This window comes from Contarinia nasturtii, unplaced genomic scaffold (genome assembly GCF_009176525.2).
Source record: "Contarinia nasturtii isolate CC-2019 unplaced genomic scaffold, AAFC_CNas_1.1 Cnas_scaffold_1240, whole genome shotgun sequence".
Classification (NCBI taxonomy): Eukaryota; Metazoa; Arthropoda; class Insecta; order Diptera; family Cecidomyiidae; genus Contarinia; species Contarinia nasturtii.
Window position 1 is genome coordinate 5,078,323 of NW_022198581.1, and position 21,313 is coordinate 5,099,635.

Sequence of the window (21,313 nt, forward strand, 5' to 3'; positions counted from 1 at the left end):
GGGTAATGTATACGATTTTAATTCGTTTGTGTTTTTGTTTGTAGCATATTTGGAATTTTATTGAGTTACCCATATACTCGTATTGCCATTTAATCGCATAAGCTTCAAGTTATTTAAACAACATTCAGTTTTATTTTAAATATTTTATTATGTACCATTCATCTATTTTTAAATACATCAGTTTTTTTAATCCAGTTGTATTCGAATGTGTGTGTGTGTGAGTATATTTATTCCCGGAGTGGAATTCACATAAAATACGATTATTTGAAGTTGTGCGTGCGCGTGCAAACCCATTTTTCGATTCGCAATCATGTTTTATTTGAAATGGATGCAGTTTTTATTGATGAAATTCATGCGAACTCCACATTACACTGAGTAAGCTTAGTAAAATGTGCTTGTTAATTTTTTTTTGTTTTGTAAAAAATAAGTTGTGTGTAGTATTGTATAAACTAAACTTTGCACATGAAACAGGGAGAATTCAAGGAGCGATATCATTACTTTTTCAGATGTGCTGAACTTATGATATTTCTTTTCCGTCTGACTGGAAAGTGTCCAATCGTATAATAATATAACCTCCTATCAAACCTATTCCACGTGCGGCAATTATGTTTTGTTTATTTCCTCGTTTTTTATAATGCCCACGCACAGGCTTCTAATACGAAATTATTATATTTACGATTCAATGATTTTAATCTTTATTTTCCGCATGATTGATTTTAATTAGTATATTTTGCCAACGAATACGCAAAAATTGTTCTTCTTCAATGTGTTTGATGTGAGATTTTTTTCTTACAAAAAACCGAATTAAAGCAAAAGAAAAATAAAATAGAGAAAATTTCTTAACAGCTAAATAGATTATTTCTACAATATAACTATAGTTTTTTTTGTGTTTATCTAAATTCATTTGATGTGGTAGCAGTAGTTCGATTAAAATCTTTTAAACTTTAGTACATAAATTAAGGAGCTGTGAACGCTCTCTAAAAATTGTTCGTTAGTTGTTGTTTTTGTTTTTGGTTAGGATTATTTTGAATGTGTTCTTGGTTTTGTATTCTTTTTTCAGCTTGACACCGTATATTTTTATTTGACTCATAACATTTACAATAAAATTTTCTTTCAATAGATTTTAGTTTTGTTAAAATTCCAACTTTATTTCTCGTTTCTTCTTCAGCTTTTTCTTCTCATTCTTATTCGATCTTATGTCATACACAACAAACTTTTGTGACGCATCCATAAAACCATAAATACATCTAGCTGTAATATTTATAGTATATATTAGATATATTTATATAATTTTTTTTATCTATTTTACTTTAAATATAGTATTAAATTTGATGCATACCAATAACACTTATTTCCACTTAACCAAATTGTATTTCTTCCTCAATTTACCTTGGAAACTCTTCCACCATTCCAATTTATTTTTATAATCACATTTTATGTCTTTAGTTCATTTTAAATATACAATGTGTTTTTTGTGTATGTGTGTGTGTGTGTTAGGGTATTTCCAAAACGTTTCTCTTTTTTTATTTTCATGCTCTCCACCAGTTTAAATGAGTAGAAAGCTACCGAATGCTAACATTTGAACATTTTTGTGCTAATAGTTAAAACGGTCGCTAAAGTTTCAAACAATTCGAGGTGTACAGAAGAAAAAAAGTTATAAAAGAGCTTTACTCATAGTAAGTTTTCGGTTTCAACAGCAGTAGCTTGAAATGTTAAGTCCAAAATATGGGAAATCTAGCAATGAAAAAATTATAGAGTTTCATAGTTTTCACCCAATTTTGGGAATTTTTGATCGGCTAAGCCTATGATAAAAAATGTCGAATATTTTTTCAATGTAAAAATGCACAAAAATCATTTATTTTTCATATGCGATTTGCAAAGCATTTTTAAATCGATTGAAAACCATAGATTTTCAGATCATCTTCTTCGTGTTACAAACAGAGAGAATTCAAAATTAAACAAATTGAATTTTGTTAGGAAATCAGTCATTTTCGTCTTCGGTATTTGAGAAAAAAAAAGAAATTCTATTTTGAAGCTACCCTATTGTGTGTTTGAATGTAGAATGATTTTATTATAGTTAAATTTATCTACATTGTTTCTACAAACTAGTTTTCTACGACTAGTGTCAGATCTGAAAAAAGTTGAAATAATTTCGATCGATTTTTTCAATTACAAAAGAAAATATCGCTACAAATTCATTCAAACGACAACATGTCTTGTTTTTTTTTGTTTTACTTTTCTATATTATCTTTACATGTTGTCATCAAACGCAAACATTTAATCCATAAATTTTGTGCCAATCTTCATAGTTTGCTTTCTAGCTCAACGTTTAATACGTGTTGATGTTTATTGTATGAACACAAATGAATCAATAGAATTAATTAATTTCATTGAATTTTAGTTGTACGAAATCACAATTAATGTCATGCAGAGTACCAAAAATTAAATCAGCAAATCTATTTTTTCGATTATGGTTGATTTCGGTTGATTTATTTGTATGGATTGTTTGCGTTGATAATGAGTAATTATTAATGACACGCAGAAAATTTCAATAACGAAAATGCTGACAATAATAATGGGTCTATCTTGAGTCAAATAATGTTGAGCTATCGAATGTCTTTAATGAATCAGTTAGACGAATTGTAACCCTTTGGTTTTCATATTAAAAACTTTACCTTACTCATGCCGACGTAAATATTCGGAGTAGTGGAGATATTTAAGAACAAAATCGAACTGATTGGACATTGGATTGGGAGTGCATTTGGTTTTCATGTTAATATGCGTCATGTTGCGATATGACTGATATGTAAATGCATTTTGATGATGCGAATTTACGCATTTGTGCAAACTTTTATGAAATGTAATAAAATGAATGGCAGAACACATTAAAGTCCAGAACAGAATAAACTTAAATTTATCTCACGAACGGTGTAATGTTTATTGATAGACAGAGTGTGGACCCGATCCAAAATACACAGATGAGATTCAAGTTAGCTGAAAATTCTTCCATTCGATCTGGTGCCATGTGAAAATGGCACGATAATAATGATGATGATGTCGACGATGACAACGACATTTCGACTCGAAACAGCACTTAAATAAAGTTCTAACAGATATTACAAACTAACTAACTAGCTAACTAGCTAATTGAAAAAGATAAATTTCTGTATTTAATCGGAAAGTGTGTACAATGTATGCATGTATGTCCTTTGCACTATCAATATCTGTATGTGTATGTAGAAAAAAAAACTGTTAGTAGTAAAACTTTCGTGATTAACTTACGACCATATTATGTTATAGTATTGCATTTTAAACTTTTTATGTATACATGTTTGTCTTATATTATTTTTAATACATGGTAAATTGGTAGTCAAAATTGAGCTAAAAATAACTGAAAATCAAATTACAAACTTCTTTCTGTCTACCTCATTTTATTTTATTTTTTTTTGTCACACCGCTGTAGTTTGATTTTCAGCTTTAGTTAAATCATCATATTTACGCTTAATTATTTTAAATGTGTTAAATAGTTATTTTGTGCTTTAAATATATTCACATAAATCCCAATGAAAAACTGCATGCGAAACGAAATTCTTCACTCTATCACACATACATTTCATGTGTGCGATTGTGTATGTGCTATATAGACATTTTGTTGGGAAAAACGAATGAAATATGCTTGCAAATGACAGTGCACGGGATTCAGAATGAAAATGGCGTTTGAGTGATAAAACAGAACACTCACTGGCACAAGCACTGGAACAAACAGACGAACATTAGGCTAACTGAAATTGCTTTTTAAAATTAGAAATATGCAAATGGAATTTTTTATCGTATAAGTGGCTCCTCTATGACTCTGTTATGATGACAACATCACGGACAAAGAACGGAGTGAGAATAAGGTTTTGTAAAAATTAGAGTGAAAAATGTGATTCCATCCATTTTGGTGTTTTGAAACATATGTTACTGGAAAACGGCTAATATGTCTTGATTCAAGTGTTTTCAAACTAGTGACTTGATCGATTTGTGGCTATCTAACTTCCTCATCATCTCACCCTCTCTCACTCTCTATCTAACTATCTATCTATCTCCTTCTCAGCATATTTTTCCTTATTTGCAAATAGTTTTATGTATCACTAGAAAGTTTCATTAGTTACGAGCAAAATTATTTGTTAGTTTAACATTTTCGTATGAATTTTTATTTTGAATAAAAGTGTCGGAATCACTCATGAACATGACATACATAACGGTTTACGTGTCAAGCGTCAAAATGTTGTCTCTCTGCTGTAACGACAACAAGGAGCAACATACATAAAAAGGAACATTTTCTCATGCACACACACAATGGATTTTGCCATCGACGAAGAAAATCAGGGGCTCTTGATATTTCTTCGGGGCAATGAAAATCAAATCTTTAAAGTAAAACTGTAATCAAATGTGTATGTGAGTGTGTGTAAGTGTGTGTAAGTGTGTGTGCACATGAATAGGTCTCTTTTTCAATACAGAAAGAAAAATGTTTGCGTTCATCACGTCATTCATTTGGGTCCGTGTATAATACAATCCACGAGATAGGACGCTATTGTGCCAGAAAATGTACAGTTAACTGTCATCAATTTGTGCATAAATGAGAAACTGCATTTGATATGGCGCACCACATGTCTTATTTCGAAGCGATTCAGACTCAGCAGTGTCATACTGCAAGAAATATTAGATTATTCATGCATCCGGAGGTTGCGATGCGCTTCGTCATTAAAATTCAATTAAATTCGTTTTAATTTTCCGTGTGCAACTTCATTTAATTGTCATTAAGACATTTCGCGTACGCGCACATTGCACACACCGCAGCTGAATCATCATCATATATGCATGGGTGTGTTTCGTGGCAGGCAACGCTTGTTTTGCTCTATATGAATGCATTTTTTTATATATTTTTTTTTTCGTTTTTTTTTGGGGGGTAAATTGAAATCACAGATCATTATTACTGCATTGTCAATGACAATGGAAGGAAGTCGGAAGTAAAAGTCGTTAGTTTCACAATGAATGCACAATGATGAGCATGTGGCTACAATACACATTCTAATGCGTCTCTCTATATTGTGTGGGAAATATATGCATAATTTGTTTAATGATCGGAAATACGAATTTACACTTCAGATTCTCGAAATTACGGCGAGACTCCATTTTACTTCTATCAATCATTATACATAGTTTTGTCTGCTCTTACAACCTAAATTGGCTTTCAAAGTGATATTATTATACGTACTTGTTTTTGTCTTACATCTATTTTCCGACGGTATAATTAACCGTGCGCGATTTTACTCACTTTAAATCAACTTATAACCAAGACATATTTCACATACACAATTCTTCTTCACATATAATGTTTTCTAACATGACATTCACTTAATTGGCTAATTTTGATATCGAAACTTTGAAGATTTCATAAAATTTAATGAAATAAATGCATATAACGTTGAATAGATGAGATAGCTTACAAATAAACCAAAAAAAAACATTGAAACATATACATTTGATTAAACAATTTTCATTACTTTTTGTCCTGCTTTCTTTTTAACCTCTTTGATTTTGTAACACTTTTGCTGTATAAATGTTATGTTTTATTTTTGTTACTGTTGTCATTCACTAGCCTGTTTTTGTGTATTTGTAATAATATCGTCAACTCACAAAGCTGATATAGATGTACTAGAAACTAGATCTTACTTTTATACAAATCGATGTATGTATTTTAGTCCTACACCGCGTCACAAAATGGGAAAAGCTCAATTAATCGACTTGAATCTGAAGTGAAATGGTTCAATTTTTTTATCATAAATTTCATTCTATTCGATAGAAACCAACAACAATTGAACTTTTTTACATTTTCGAAAATCGCCTCAATGAATTTTAAAATTGAATGCTGAAAGAAGGGATCGCTGTTATACAGTTGCAATGCGAAACAAATATGTTTGTCAAATCGAATTTACTGTAAATCAATATTTATTTATGCCATAGTTTTAAAATGGTTTTACGTTTCATAAAGGAGTTGAAATAATAAATTTCTGCCATATATTTGAATTTAATACGATTCGAACGAATCACAATAAAGGAAACCTCATAAGTAAACTGGCACAAATCAATAAACTCTCCGGTTTGCAAAGAGAGAAATTTACGAAAGATAATACCGTATGAACTGAAAAAAAAGAGCAAAAAGGTAATAATTTATTTATGAATGGAAAATTTGAATATATTCTGAAAATAAAGTGTCGTAACGAAAACGACAACGTTTCTTGGTAGACTGTAAAATATATGGAATGTTCATTTATTCGCTGTCGAATTTCGGTTGTTGTTGTTGTTTGCATAACTTTGAACTTGTACACTTTATGAGAATACCAATTGCTTTGAAGTATATCGTAGTTTCGGGTTTCTCTTTGTCATTTTCCAGGAATGCTGTGGTTTTCAAGAGTTATTTTCGCAATAAACGGCTGTAAAAGCCGACCGCACTTTATTTACGAGTGTGAAAAAATGACGATTTTCGGAAATGGCAAAGTGAATCGAATCGCTTATTGTGTATGGTTTATATGAGATCGTAATAAAAGAGAGAGAGAGAGCAACAAAAATGGAATATTTGCTGCCCATGAATAGTCGAGTGATCCCATTTCGAATCAAGAAATTTACTTGAAATGCATTTGACTTCACTGTGGATTTTTGTATGGAGAGTGAGTTTTCCCTATTGTTTGTCTCATCACACTGAAACCACTTTTGTATATTTACTCCGATCATTTAAATCGAGCACGAGCTTTTTTTTCGATGTTGTCGTATTCATGCCACCCGAAACGTTTGCTGTCGACGACGGTTTTTTATCATCATCAGCACTTTTTGTTTGGCTATTGACTGAAGTGTTGCTACTTGTTGTTTTCTCAATGTTTGTACATTCGGTTAGTTTATCGATATTATTATCGTCGTTGTTGCCATCATTTTCGCCATTGTTGTCGTTGTCGTTGTCGTTCATGGCGTTGTCGTTTATAACGGAATTCTTAGTATGTCAAAAGAGTTCCTTTGAACAGCGACAGCAACGTAAGCGATTTTCATCATTCAATGGCGATTCATTTGTAATTGGCGACACAATTTCAGGCTTTTCAACAGCTAATGTTGTCGTTTCGGTTTTAAGCCGTTGATGGTGATCAACATTGTCTTCGCCGGTAACAACCGTCGTTGATTTTGCATCCAAATCACAATCTTGAATGCAATACCATCGACAATGGCAACCGATTGCTATTGATTTAGTTACGTTTGTGCAATGTTTGTTATCACTGCCACTACTCTCTTCACAGCATTGTTTTCTTGCAAACATTTTTGTTGTTAATGTTGTTGTTAGTGGTGCTGTTGTTGTATTACACAACCCAGTTTCATATTGATTGCGTATTATTTCACAAATTTCATCACAACGCTTACTTGCTAAATTTTGATTCGAGCCTATTTTCATAAAACTACTACTACTACTACTACTATCTATGGATTGATGTTGTTTCGATATATTATTGCTATTTGCAATGCGATTTGCATCGCATTCACTTTGGCATGGATTGTTTTCATGTAATGCCATTTGATTTGTATTCATCGCATCAATTGCCATGCTATCACTTTCATTAAATACACCGTTCGCTGTACAATAACAGCACCGCAAGAAGAAACAACAATGTCCCCGGCCACAGTGTGTGCACCGATGATTTTCGAAAATGGATTCACCGATTTCGGTAACAGCTTCAACGTCACTGATTTCGATCTCAGTTTCATCGTCGATGGTTCCACTCACCCGATTACTAATCGCATTGACATTTGGTTTTGCTATCACATTTCCACTATCGCCACCGACATCTGTGCTGCTGCACATGCATTGCAATTTCAAATTTAGAAAATTCAATTCGGGTCTATCATGTTCATTGTTACCGCTGTTCGCATTACCACCATCATCGTTACCGTTTCCATCTTTGTCGCTGCCGTCATCCGTTTTTGGTTTAGTTTGTTGGCAGTTGGTGGCATCCATCAATGTATTTTCATTTTGATTATGTTTTTCACTCATTATACTACCCTCGGGTAATTCGTTTGCCTTTTCACCTGAAACCGAAATCGACTCGATGTCGGGTAGCTTATCACAGCCGGTGTCTGTGATTGAAATTTGTGTTGAACACATGGTTGTTGTAATCGAGCCATTTTTCTGATTCGGTTGCATTTGTATATGATGTGTCAAATGATTGGACGTACCACCGTTGCTCGTTGTTGCTATTGTGTTTGTATTCGTACTTTTGTCCACAGTCTATTTTTTTTTTTTAGTTTCAAGAAAGATAAGTACATCTTATTAATATTCACGTATGTTGAACCTTTGATTTTGTTTATGGTAAACTACATACATTTTATTTGAACTTGACACGTGAAAATTTCAAATAAAATATTTGGCAAACGTAATTAGGAAGGGCACTTACCGAATTGTGAATGGCGAATGCAGGCTTTTTTATGGCGGTTGTCGCAGCTAGCGTGGGCGGCATTAAAGACATTTGTAAATTTGATAATGGTTTCGTTGTATCCAATAGAATTGAAATGGTTGCCATTGCTGAACCTCTAGATGGTACTCGATCTTTTACCGATTGCAATTGAATTATGAAATTTTGTAATAACGATCGAATTTCATCGTTGGCTTCCTGATCGGTGAGTCGATGTTCTGGAATTTTAAAAATAAATTCAATTTTCATTTCAAAGCAAACTTTTCAACTTATCAAAAATCTTATCTTATCTTTTTATTCTATTTAAATAATACTTTAAAAACATGCAATTCATTCCTATATTGCATAATTAGTGTAATAAGTTGTTACAAATCGAAATCAATTAACTGTGTGGTCATTGATCTGTGATGATAGATGGGATGTTATCGTCCGCTTATTAGTCATATCAAAATTGGGCTCAAATGCCAACTAACGTCATATTATGTTTAATTAACAATCATTTATTCTCGTAATTCGCACACAATTCAAACGCCGATGAATCTACAAATAACATTTCATTTGTTCAGTTTTGTGTTGTTGCTGTGCCAATGATATATGTGAGTTTCGTCATAAATTATTCGATTACAATTCAAATAAGTATCAAGTTTCATAGCTAATGATACTGAGTGGTGGTAGCGGGAGAAATGAAACTGATCGGTTCATCATAAGTAAATATCAACGGGCAATCAAATAGATATGTGTGTGCATATATTTAATGGGCGGAGAGTTTAAGTATACATTGAATACGACATGTCAAAATTTCAGTCCAAGCAAATATTTTTGTAACTATAATATTTTATACAATATAAATTCAAACGGATGATATTTTTGAACTCTTAGATATTTTTTGGTGAAACTTCACTGATTCAGTCCCTATAGATATTAAAATAAGGTTCAAGCTATTTCCGGAATTTCATAAATAATGCCCTAAAAAATTGTCAACTGGTATGAAATTGTATGGAAAATGGTCTGAAACTTTATTATGGTAGTGTATTATCACTTATTTATGGTTCATATATTCATATTTTGCATATTTTGTGATTCACTTTGAAAAAAAAAACCGATCAAAATATAAGACGTTTTCATCAGATTGGCAGCAACATTTTCACAATGTTTATTCGTGCACTACATTGTGTGCACACACAACGTTTTAATAATGAAAGCAAAAATAATGCAAAACAGCCTGACAAAATTATAAGTGACTTTGTTGCCGATTCACAATTCAAATATGTAGATTTAAAAATGTTTACACAAACGCTCTTGCTTTAAAAAATTTAAAGTAAAACTTTTGTGTGTATGTTTTTTTCACTTTTAACCTTACATCCTTGGTGTTGCATTCAAAACACTAAACGAGATCGTGCCAACAGGATATTTCAATTTCTCAAACATTGTTGCACATATTTTTTTAATGAAAAAAAAAATACAAGAATACATTCACATGCAGTCACTTTCGTGACTTTTTCAAAACTGCATCAGTTTATAACCAACTACAAAATGGTAATAGGTTGGGTGTGTTGTTTATCTACTCAATCATGGACATGGTAAGCATTAGATAAAAATTGCGACCAAAATGAATGTAAAATTTTATGGTAGATGATGTGATTTCATCTTAAACAGAGATTTGTATGCATGCAACAAAATTGCAACGATCTCAATGTTCATTCGTTTATATTACAGCCAGTTTGTGTTTTAATTCACACTTTGTTGTTTGCTAGTGGCATATTGTGAATTTGCTCCTACGGAAACGATATTGTTTTTTTGGACACGTACAACCCCATTTAATTGCATATTTTTCCTCCTCTCGCCTAAAACTCATAAATGTCCACATTTGTTGCTAACTTTATACGATGAAACATAAAAAGAAAATGCTTTGCATTTAACTACGTGGAGAGAAATGCCTGGAACCACGGCTGGATTACAGTCCAAATTATAAATAATTGGATAAGATTTAATACGTATAAGACTGTGAAAATCCAAACCTAAACGTGTTTTGTGTGAACACCTGAAGCTATGAATACAAATTAAAAGCCCACATAATATAATCTGCAATGTATGCATTTTTGCATTGTTTCAGACTTTTGAAAAGTTTCAATTATATTTTTATACTTTGTTATATATTAATATATTCGAGCGTCCGTAACAAAAGCTCTTTTCATATGCATACGCGTATTGTTGGGCAAGGCGAGTTGCTTTTATTTAACGGTGAATTTTGCACATATTTAAGGATGTTCCGAATACATTTGGCTGTAAAATCAATTGCATTAAAGTTGAAATTACCATGCTGATAATATTGTAATGTATTCAATGCAGATATTTTGAAATTGTAATGCCAACAATTACTATCATTGCGAATGTGTATCATATTCATTCTTGTAACGATATTTTATATGGTGTGTGTGCACATGTGGGTTATTTCAGAGACCATGAAACTCAGAGTCTATCACGTGCACACTTTGTGTGTGTTTGAGTTTTCATGCTTTTTTTTTAAATTTTGTCATATTTTTGAAAAGTACGTGCATAAAAATACATTCTACAATTCCTCATTGGGTATTGTAGATTGTAAACAATTTTTTTGATGTACAATGTATACTTTGGAAATGTTCCAATTCAGTTAAAATCTAGCATTTACTTTGTAACAGCAGAGTTGTTGAACCAACTCGAAATCAATTTCTTTTCGAATTGAAAATCACAAATATGTTCAACAAAACTTTTTTGACATTGTTGAAGAAATATCATTGTTGTATTTAAATTACTGATTCTACTGGAGGTTACAAATATTCTGAATCATGGTAAAAAAAAATTGAGAAAGAACTTTCACCTGAAATGTGTAAATTTTTGTGGAAATCTTTGTTCGAATTTGAATGTTGACAACTCTAGTTGGATACGAAAATTACTCACCGATATTAGTTCCAAGTGGTGTTGTTGAAGAGGTTGCGGTACTTGGATATGCATTGCCAATTGGTCGTGCCTGCGATCGACATATGAATTTCGCACCCGATGATTTAACACCCGAATCCTCTGGTGGTTTTCCGCCGCTTCGAAACACCAAATACACCTGCATTAATGCGAGTGAAAAATAAATTGTTTTAACTATTTGAAACCAACATAGAAATGTGAATATTTTGTGAAAAATTTATAAATGATGGCTTTCAATTGAGTTAAGTGATGCACACAGACGAAGAAAAATAAATTTGTCATTTTTGTCTCGCATATGTTCGGAGAGAGAGAGCGGTTTTCATCGCCTGACCCCTGGTGACACAAGCGTTTAGGATTTTCTCCGGTCTGCAAAACGGAAAAATTTAGTTTTGCCCCCTTCTGAACTTTTCAAATCTTTTGATTTTTTTTCGGCGGGAGATGATGATCAGTTTTTGCTTTTCACTTTTCCGATGATTCTTCTTCGATTTTCTTGGGTTTTTCGCTGGACAACACATATTCTTCTGAAGCACACTTATGAAACACTGAAGTCTGCGTACCTCTCTTCTTATCGGAGCCGAGAAAGAGAGAGAGAGCGCGCGCTCGTGAGAACACTCACATCATTTTTAGTTGATATCAATTGCGAGCGCAACGGCACAATTTCAAATAAAGAGGCTTACGTACGCAAGCTGACTTTTCCGCATGGAACCGAAATTTTGGGAATAAACTGAAATCATGGTCTTTGTATGGTTGCAGTAACTTAAATTACCGTGAAAACTTGTGAATATTATTTTCTTATCAAAATAAATAATCACACCAAGTTTAAAGAAATTTCAATCCAAAGAATAGCCTGTTCAAAGTTTCAGATCATTACGGTACTACAAAGGCAAGTCTTTCATACAAAAATGAAACTTTTTGTGGATTTTTGTATGAAAAGTGTGTGAAAAATTGATTGCATCTTAAAACTAACATCAGATTCGGGTTTCTCCCCCCACTACACATTCGTTCAGCGTTCAAATTGAAAGAATATCATTTTAAGGCATTTTTCTCATAAGTGCCTCTTCAGAGTCTAAGTTTTACACCGATCAATCAATGTCGTTGAAAATTTGACCAGATTTATTCCTCGTAGTGCCCAATCATCCCGTGAAGTCACATTTTGAATTTCATGTCTGAGCACGAAACCATCGTGTCACCAAAATGGTTGAGAAATGATCAAAAATGTATGGATGTGGGATTGTGGGTACTCCATTCGGACCAAAAAAATTACACCGGTCAACAGATATTGCTCAAAAACTAATCAGCACGTCTCCTAGTAGTCCCAAATCATCCTGTAAAGTCAAAATTTGAATTGAGTTTTTGGAAGAGGATTTATCGTGTTAACAAATTTTGGCAACACGCCACAGGACACAGGACACAGGACACATCACACACAGCGACGCACATTAATATGCCCCAAAATCATCTCCAATCGTGTTTTCTACATTAAATATGCATAGAAAACATGTTTTGGGATGACTTTAATTTTTTGGCCTAATACAATACCTTCCCTACACTAGGTGTGCGGAAAAGTAAAAGAAAACGGCAAAATGAAACTGCTATTAAATAACCATTTAACCATTACTGCCATATGTAGACCGGAATTTCGATGGCCTCCAATGGGAAAACAATTTTTATTGGTAAAATGTAATTTTACAAATGGCAACTAATATGTGTATGTGCCCAAAATGTAATGCATGTAAATAAATTTTTCTCTGCGACAAAAAGGGACAATGGTAAACTGTATTTTGGTTTTCAGTTTTGTGGTTGCCAAGTGATGTATTTCTTCTCATGCTAGTTCAACTCTGGAAGATATGATATAAAGCATTCGTTTTTCAATTTTCTATTAGCGTAATATATATATGTATGTCACCGAACAGTTGCTGCTATATTACATATTCACATCTATAACGTAAATAAAATAATATATAACACACTTCAATCCTACCACGTTTTTGGCTCTCACTCTCTTTTGTTTCAAATGCGACTTAATTCATTGAGATTATAGTACATATCCAATTTCGTTATTTATTTTCCGATCCATTCCATAAACCATGAGAAACGATAAACGCCCGTTTCACTGTCTACTTTTTATTGTTGTTGTTGTTGCGGTCGTACACACTCTCATGTTTTGAGGCAAGAATGGCTGCCATTACGTGTATGTCTGTGTAAATGTGAGCTGAATCCAAAACTCGCCGCATCAATATAGTCTATTATTATTATTTTTTGTTTCACAAGATTAACCGAAAATCCACATTTGGTGTGTCGATGATACTGCCACTCTATATGAATGCGCGTTTTTTTATTGATCCAGTTGGTATAAATTTTACTCTTATACAATAGACGCAATGAACAGAAAAGTGCTTACAAGAAGACATATGAAGAGAAGCGAAAAAAATCATTTTGCCGATATAAATTTCGCCGTTCAATGTACTCTAGAATGTGTATTATGTATATATTGTCATATTTGTATTAGCGATTTTTCATGTCACTACCATGTCACATGGCGAAGGAATCGTGCACTCAGTTTTCGCTTGTTCTCTCGATATTAACGATCTCTTACACCAAACCGTTATGTAACAACCGAAACACGCATATTTATAATATAAAACAAACTGATATCACATCCTCAGCGCATATATACACACAATTCCAATGCATGCCCGTAGAAAAACACGAATCGTCATAAATTTTAAATTGCCAAAATGGGCAAAATCGATAAGGAAGGAAAAGCAGCCAAATTCAAAAACACAGTTGCCACAGTTCGTCGGTTTTTCTAGATATTCTCGTTGCATTTTCGACTTTTGTGTATGTGTTTGGCATACCAAGTAAACTGGATTCGTGCTGATGCTAACACCGAATTCTAATTAAAATCAAATAGCTTGTGTGCTGTGTATGAGCAATGTTACCGTCTGAATTTCAAAAAAATACATTGTAATGGGAAACCGACTCACGAATATACAAATATCTATTGTGCAAACGTGATGGTAACTAAACAAAAGCACAAAGAAAATATTCGACAATGAGAGAACGAGAGAGAAATACAATGGGAGAAAGATAGAAAGAGATACAGAATTTAAGCTTTTAAATTCCAACCAAATGAAATGCAGATCAGTTTAGATTATTTCGGTTTTTGCACAGATCAAATGAAATAACGATAAATTTTGTAAATTTTGAATTCAGCGGTTAAGTTGCTCTTTGTATTTAACAAAATTGATCATTATTATTGTGTTGACCTTGTCAGTTGAACTCACACTGACAGCATCCGTGTTTTGCAGTCTACATTCGCTGATGATATTTGCATAGATACAAACTAGGCATGAATTCTCATCGAATTTTACGATCATTTTTTGCGATTAGTATTGTTATATTTGATAATGGATACTAGGGGGGAGACACAAACGATTAAACCATGATTCTAATATATAAACATTAATCCTACTATTCCAACAATCCGTCATTTCATTGTCAAATATGATGTCACATTTCGCCGCTATTCACTTTGTTGAAAACTTATTTATCGACACTGGAGTATGACATTTTGTTATTGATAATTCAAATTATTTTTTACATCAATAAAATTTTGAGAAGGTCTATCTATTGTTTTGTAAATTTGTAATCAACTTTTAAACTAAAAAATATATCAAAAAAGAACAAATTACTATCTCAAAACAAGTTCAATGCTTTGATCAAATTCTGTACTATCGATTACAAAAACATTGAATCTAACCCATTTTCGCTATTCCATACATGGGATTAGTAAATCAATGTGAATCCAACTACTGAATTGTCTATTCCACTTTAATTTCTCGAATTTTTACACTAAAAGTCTAATCCTATTCCACGTGTCTACCCCCTAGAATGGATATAAAAGGATGCCTTACATTCTGAAATAGGTTAAAGTTCGATGTAAGGTAATGGCGATTTTCAATGCTGTTGTGGAATACCAAGGGGAATTTATCTAAAATTCACGGTGTTTCGATTGTAATCTGAACCAGGGAATTTCTTTATTTTTATTTTCACTTCATTTTGTGCGGATCATTTTTCTCGTTTTGACTGATTTGGTACAAAATAAAATTTACGCCTTTGTATGGTTTACGTCATGCCTTTTTTATATTGTGTTCGTGCCCGTGCGTGTCATTGTCAGTCTGGCTGTCATCGTAGAAAAGCTAATAACAACAGAAGAAAGCTATTTTTATAAAACACTTCGAAGTCAATTTTTTGAAAAATAAGTGCAATAGCAACTAAAACCAGTCTACACCCAAAAAAAAATCCCTTTCAATTTGATTTAGGTATGCGATTTGTTTTGTTACTTCTTTTACATAAAATTGAGGTAAAAACAAAAACAATTCGTGTGCATGTGAAGATCACACTACATACATTTACGAACAATTGAATTTTCATGTCAATGGTTTTTTTTATTTGGTAACGTTTTTCCACTTTTCGGTTCATTTTTCGGCTTGTTTATTGCATTGTCAAAAAGATTTGTTATTTGACGTGTGTATGGGAGTGTATGTGTGGCACATTACTACGAATCAAAAAGGTTTTCTGTTCAAAGTGCCAATATATGAGAAAAGCGCACTCGCACATCTCAAACGTAAAATAGCAATCAAAAATCAATGGATCGAATGGAAAATCGTATGTTGATGATCAATCGGCAAAATGCAAATAATAAAAATGAATCAAATAGAAAATATTTGCTTAGTCATATTCAGCAGTAGCCCTCACTACCATAGCACATATGAAATATTATGAGTGGCAGAGTGCAAAAAGAAGTGTACAAAAACAACAAGAACAACATCTAAGCATTCCGATTTGAATTGATTTCAATGTTTGCGCATCAGTTTTTCTGAATACAATTTCGTTTTCTTTCGTCTTGTATTTACAAGTTTTTACATCTGGTCGAGTGACAATACAAGTTTGCGATTTAGAACCAATAAAATCGCATATTCGACATATCATGTTTATTGTTGAATTCATAAGACTTATGACAAGACTTCTTGTTTGATGTTCAAGCATTCCGGTGGATTTGTTTCACTCTCTCGCATCTATTTCTCTATGGACACAAATCCTTTGTTGCACACACACACGCTTTTGACGTTTGGTAATGTAGCATATGATGTATGTCAATTTCATTTCTCGATCGTCGTTGATAACAAAAGATAAAAGACACAACGAATAATCAAATTGAGTTTATTTCATAAGCCAACATATTTATTCCATAATATTTAAGATAGCTTATGTATCGACCCACATCGCTTGGTTCATCATTCGTGTTATCAATATTGATGTTAAATTCTTTTGTTCTGTCTATTGGCATATTGCATTTCGTCTCTGAACATAGATTGATTTCGCATAAAATACGATTGCAATTTGTTGTGTCACGCATTTTATATCGGTGAAATGGATCTTTTTCGAGAATATTGCATAAATAAGAAAATAAATTAATATAGCAAGTATGTTTGTTCATGTTTAACTCTTTTTTTATGTGAAACACAATTAAACATAAACGCCAATTTGTCACTGTTGCTTACGATAACTTTGTCGTTTCATTTTGCAAATCTTTCCATCTATATTTTTTTATTGAAACGTTTCTCCATCGAAATTTGGTGCGTTTTTCTCTGATTTTCTTCCATTGTGAAAAACTTATGAAATGAAGTTTTCTTTCGAAATCGGTCTGCACGATTTGTTTGTGAAATCGGTCTGCAACGTGTAACTTTTTATCAACTTATAATTTTCAAGTTTTCTTTTTCATTCCATCATAACCACAATGGTTGGTGACTTGTGTGTTCAATGCATAAGTTTGATCTAAATCTGTCAATCGGAACTTTCGATTCGGAACTGCTCGTTACTTTTTCTGAGGGGATCTAAACATGGAATCAATGCGTTTTTGCTTGGGCACAAAAATCAGGGAATTCATTTGATGCCAGAAAGGAAAAATCAACCGAAAAAACATTTCGACGAGTTTGACAAGTTAATTTGTTCGTTTTTGAACCTCCTGTTGAGATAAACTATTGTTATAACAAACGAATAACCATTTTTTCTGTTCAACACAGTTCTCACACCGTACCCGGTGACCATCAATAATTTATGGGTGATAAAGTGGGAGTTCCAAAATAAACACACGATTGCGCGAATGGATTTTTTTTTGTTCACTACGCCCCGCGAAATTCCACTGGGAAATGAAATTTGCTTTCATTTCAAATTGAATTATATTGAAACCGTGTTGAATGCGAATTACATTGAATTATCCATGTTTTCATTTCCGAAAGAAAAAATATTGAACTTTCAATGTGAAGAATTCTTGGTGCACACGAGAAAGAAGAGAAAATTCATAGGTTTACACAATCAGAGGAAACGAAATGTGATGAGAAGCACCGAATTCATATTGAAATATTCAAAATCACAATACACCGATGAAATTTGTGCAGCTACGTAAGTGGTATGGTCTGTACAAACAGCCAACGTGCAAACAATGAAAAACGGATGAATGCTTAAACAGTTGACGACGCATATTTTCCTCTTCGAAAATCGGAAGCGAATGCATAACAAAAGAAGTAAATGCCAAATTGTAAGTATAAAATCATTAGTCGTTGCTTTGTTACCATTTATAGATTGTACATTGTGTACACAATACGTACGTAAACACACATGCACCATTGTGCTCAACAATAAATCAATATCGAAAAGCGGTAGCAACAAAAAGCAATTATTTTGATTTTAAATATTTGTCAAGCGTTAAGAGATATAAAAAAAATAACGACAAAAACAATCGGACCCAAAACAATATGTAAAAGAAAAAAAAGGTATGTACAAAAACTCCTTGCTGACTGTTAGCCGACGATATTATGCCATGATAAAGATTTCTTTTTTATACGAATTATTATCAATGAAGAGACGATGGATTCAAGTGTATCATCAAAATTCATCGTGAAATAATGCTGTGAAAATGTCTGTAAATCGCACAATGGAATGAGTGAGAAAAAGAGTGATAGAGAAAACGCATCATCAATTTGACAGAGAAACGGAGATGAATGAGATTTGAATAGATAGCAGAACGATGAAAGCCAACGGCGACAATAAAAATGAACGTACTAAAATACTTTTTCGGCAAGAAAAAAAAAAACGTTTCCTTTCTCCATGTCAATGTGCGAATGAGAGAAAGAGATAAGGAAAAAAAGCCCGATACCATTTAAGGTGATTTTTTTGCTTCTGAATTCGAAAGCTCCCTTTTCGAATCGAAACCATTTTCTTATGCACATATACCCAAAAAAGCGGCTCTTTTGTTACTGTATGTTCGGCTCGTTGCTTTTGATATTTACGACAAAACAAAACAAAGTTGAAATTTTTCGTTGTTGTCGTTATTTGCTTGCTTACTAATAAACATTGCACGGGAAAAACGCGCCCAAAATTCTAACAATAAGAAAAACAAGCGCAAATATTCCGCCGAATTTAATTATAGAATGGAAATTTAATGCTCGGCTCATTGTATTTCACGAATACGTGTGTGCATGTGTGTGTGTGTCTGAGAAAGAAAGTGAGATTCTCTCATCCTTTCTTTTTGCTTTATTCAGCAAAACTGCCGACTGATTTGCTTTTGTTTTCGTGTGCGTACTCTTTCAACAAGAGTAAGTTGTTAAGCATACAACAAATCCTCGATAACTGCTTGAACACGATCGCAATACGACGCCATAGAAGTACAAGCGAGTGTTTTCCTCTTCGATGGTTACATAAATTTGTATACTGATTTAGTTTTACGCAAGAAGTCCCTTAAAATAATAAAATTAAATTTAGTTAAAATGATGCTATTGCTAGCATAATATACCATAGATATAATACACCAAAAATATATTGTGTTGACGATCGCCTTCTCGCTCATTCTTTAAGCTGGTTTTTTTGTTTATTTGAAATGAAATAAAAATGAGCCGCTGAATTTTGCGAGCGGCAAATAGGTTATATCGGGTCAGAAAATCAAAAATAAATTTCAACATTTTGTGGAAATGGAGCCGTTAGCAAGTAAATCAACAGCAAATATCGACATTTATTCTTCAATTAGTACACTGGTGTTTCGTTCTTCTTTCTATTGGTTTGTTTTCAACGATGTTTTCATGATGTTCGCATGAACTATGTACAAAATCGTGGCGCATGGAGATACCGTGAACGGAATTTTGATGGAATTCCTGAAAATATGATTTATATGCATGATTGAATGAACAAATGAACGAATGTACACAAAATAGCCAACCAGCCAGCCAGCCAACCAGACAATGAAAACAATAAAAATCGCGTGAAAAAGAAATCACAGCAGCAAAATGAAATTATTGGCGTCTTGACGCCATCGCACACAAAACACCGCATACCATCCATTTTCATTTCACATGAAAATTAAACATTCGAACCATTTTCGACCTTAGCCATCTTGCACATCATAATTAAAACTTTATAAATTTATAAATGATAAAGTTTCACCAAATCAACCAAATTGAATTGAGAGACGATAGACGACGATGGCTACATGTGTCCGGCGCGTGTTTGTGACGACAAACGCAACAATGTCAATGAGATGAGAGAGAGAAAGACGCGCCTCTGTGTGTGTATCTGTGGTTATGCAGTGTATCGTCTGTGTTGTGTCTATCAAATGTCACACCAAGATGTGTTGCTTGATATTTCGCCTGAATTGCACGAACGATCTCGCTTTGGACGACACAATAAAATGCGAGAGAACATTTATGGACCCTTTCTAACTTTTGACTCCCAAACTGTCGTCGTCTGTCTCATTCAATTCATTATCAAAACGCTATTGTTCGGCGTTAAGTTGTATATTGTTTGCTTGCCGCCAAACCTCTCTATTTGCCTTTGTGTTGCGTCAAAGACTGCAACGCACATTACTCTCTTGTGATCTATCTCGCGCGCTCTCTCTCTATTTCTTTGCGTTTTGTATAAGTGTTTCTTGCAGGTGTTTATGTGCAGAATAAAAAGGGTATATTTCAACATTCTCAATGGGACACACGATAATGTTTATGCACTCACGGACTCTTAATAAATTCTAATGAAATCATTCGACAAGCAAACAGCTAATCTATTATTTTATCGGCAAAGTTGAATGGCGTCGCGCACCGCATGAATCGACTTAATGGCTGCGAAAAAAAATTGTTCATTTATGAAACGGAAAAAGCGTTGCCATCGCAGTTATATTTCTTTTTAACGCGTAAAACTTTATGATTGTATTCTTTTCGCATTGCGATTCCGTGTGTATATATGTATTTTTAATGGTTGCTCTAACCAAATTTTATTACCATTCTCATCAGAGGGACAGGGGGGGTGGTTAATGTGCATGGCATAATCACGCGGCGTCATGTCAACACTAAACCCATCACAAAAACCCATATATCTTATGTTGCGTGTCTTGCGTTCATTGAATGTCCGTTCGTTGAAAAAGTTTGCATTCGACTGGATATTGTTGCAACAAGAAATTAATTTCTAAATGAATTTTTATTGTGTTTGTATATATATTTTTATACCAAGTTGATTGAAAAATACACAACACCGTGCAAACAACATACATTCATATTTGCTTGGCTTCAGTGCTCGCTACGCGATCTACATACATCTGCAATCTCTCTCTCTCTCTCTTTCTCTCTCTATCTGTTTACTTATCACGTTTCATTTGAAGCATTGCTGACGGAAGCTGTTTATACATCGAAAAGTTTCGTATATTTCAAAGCCAAATAAGAAATTATTTTTGGGAGACGGAAAGAATTCATTTTCAGAGTAAATTATATGGTTTGCTGATGCCGTCATTTCATCAAAATCGACGAATAAAAATATGC

General features: G+C 33.2%; 1 protein-coding gene across 1 annotated transcript in view; it reads right to left on the reverse strand.

The window, feature by feature from the left end:
- Positions 1 to 161: 161 nt before the first annotated feature.
- The window catches only part of LOC116345119, a 176,494-nt gene continuing 155,342 nt past the window's right edge, over positions 162 to 21,313 (reverse strand). The window contains exons 13-15 of the mRNA XM_031774207.1: positions 11,433 to 11,589; positions 8,478 to 8,713; positions 162 to 8,311 (exon numbers count right to left, since the gene is read on the reverse strand). Coding sequence (XP_031630067.1) covers positions 7,040 to 8,311; positions 8,478 to 8,713; positions 11,433 to 11,589 — 1,665 coding nt within the window. The 3' untranslated portion in view covers positions 162 to 7,039. The remainder of the gene's footprint in view (positions 8,312 to 8,477; positions 8,714 to 11,432; positions 11,590 to 21,313) is intronic.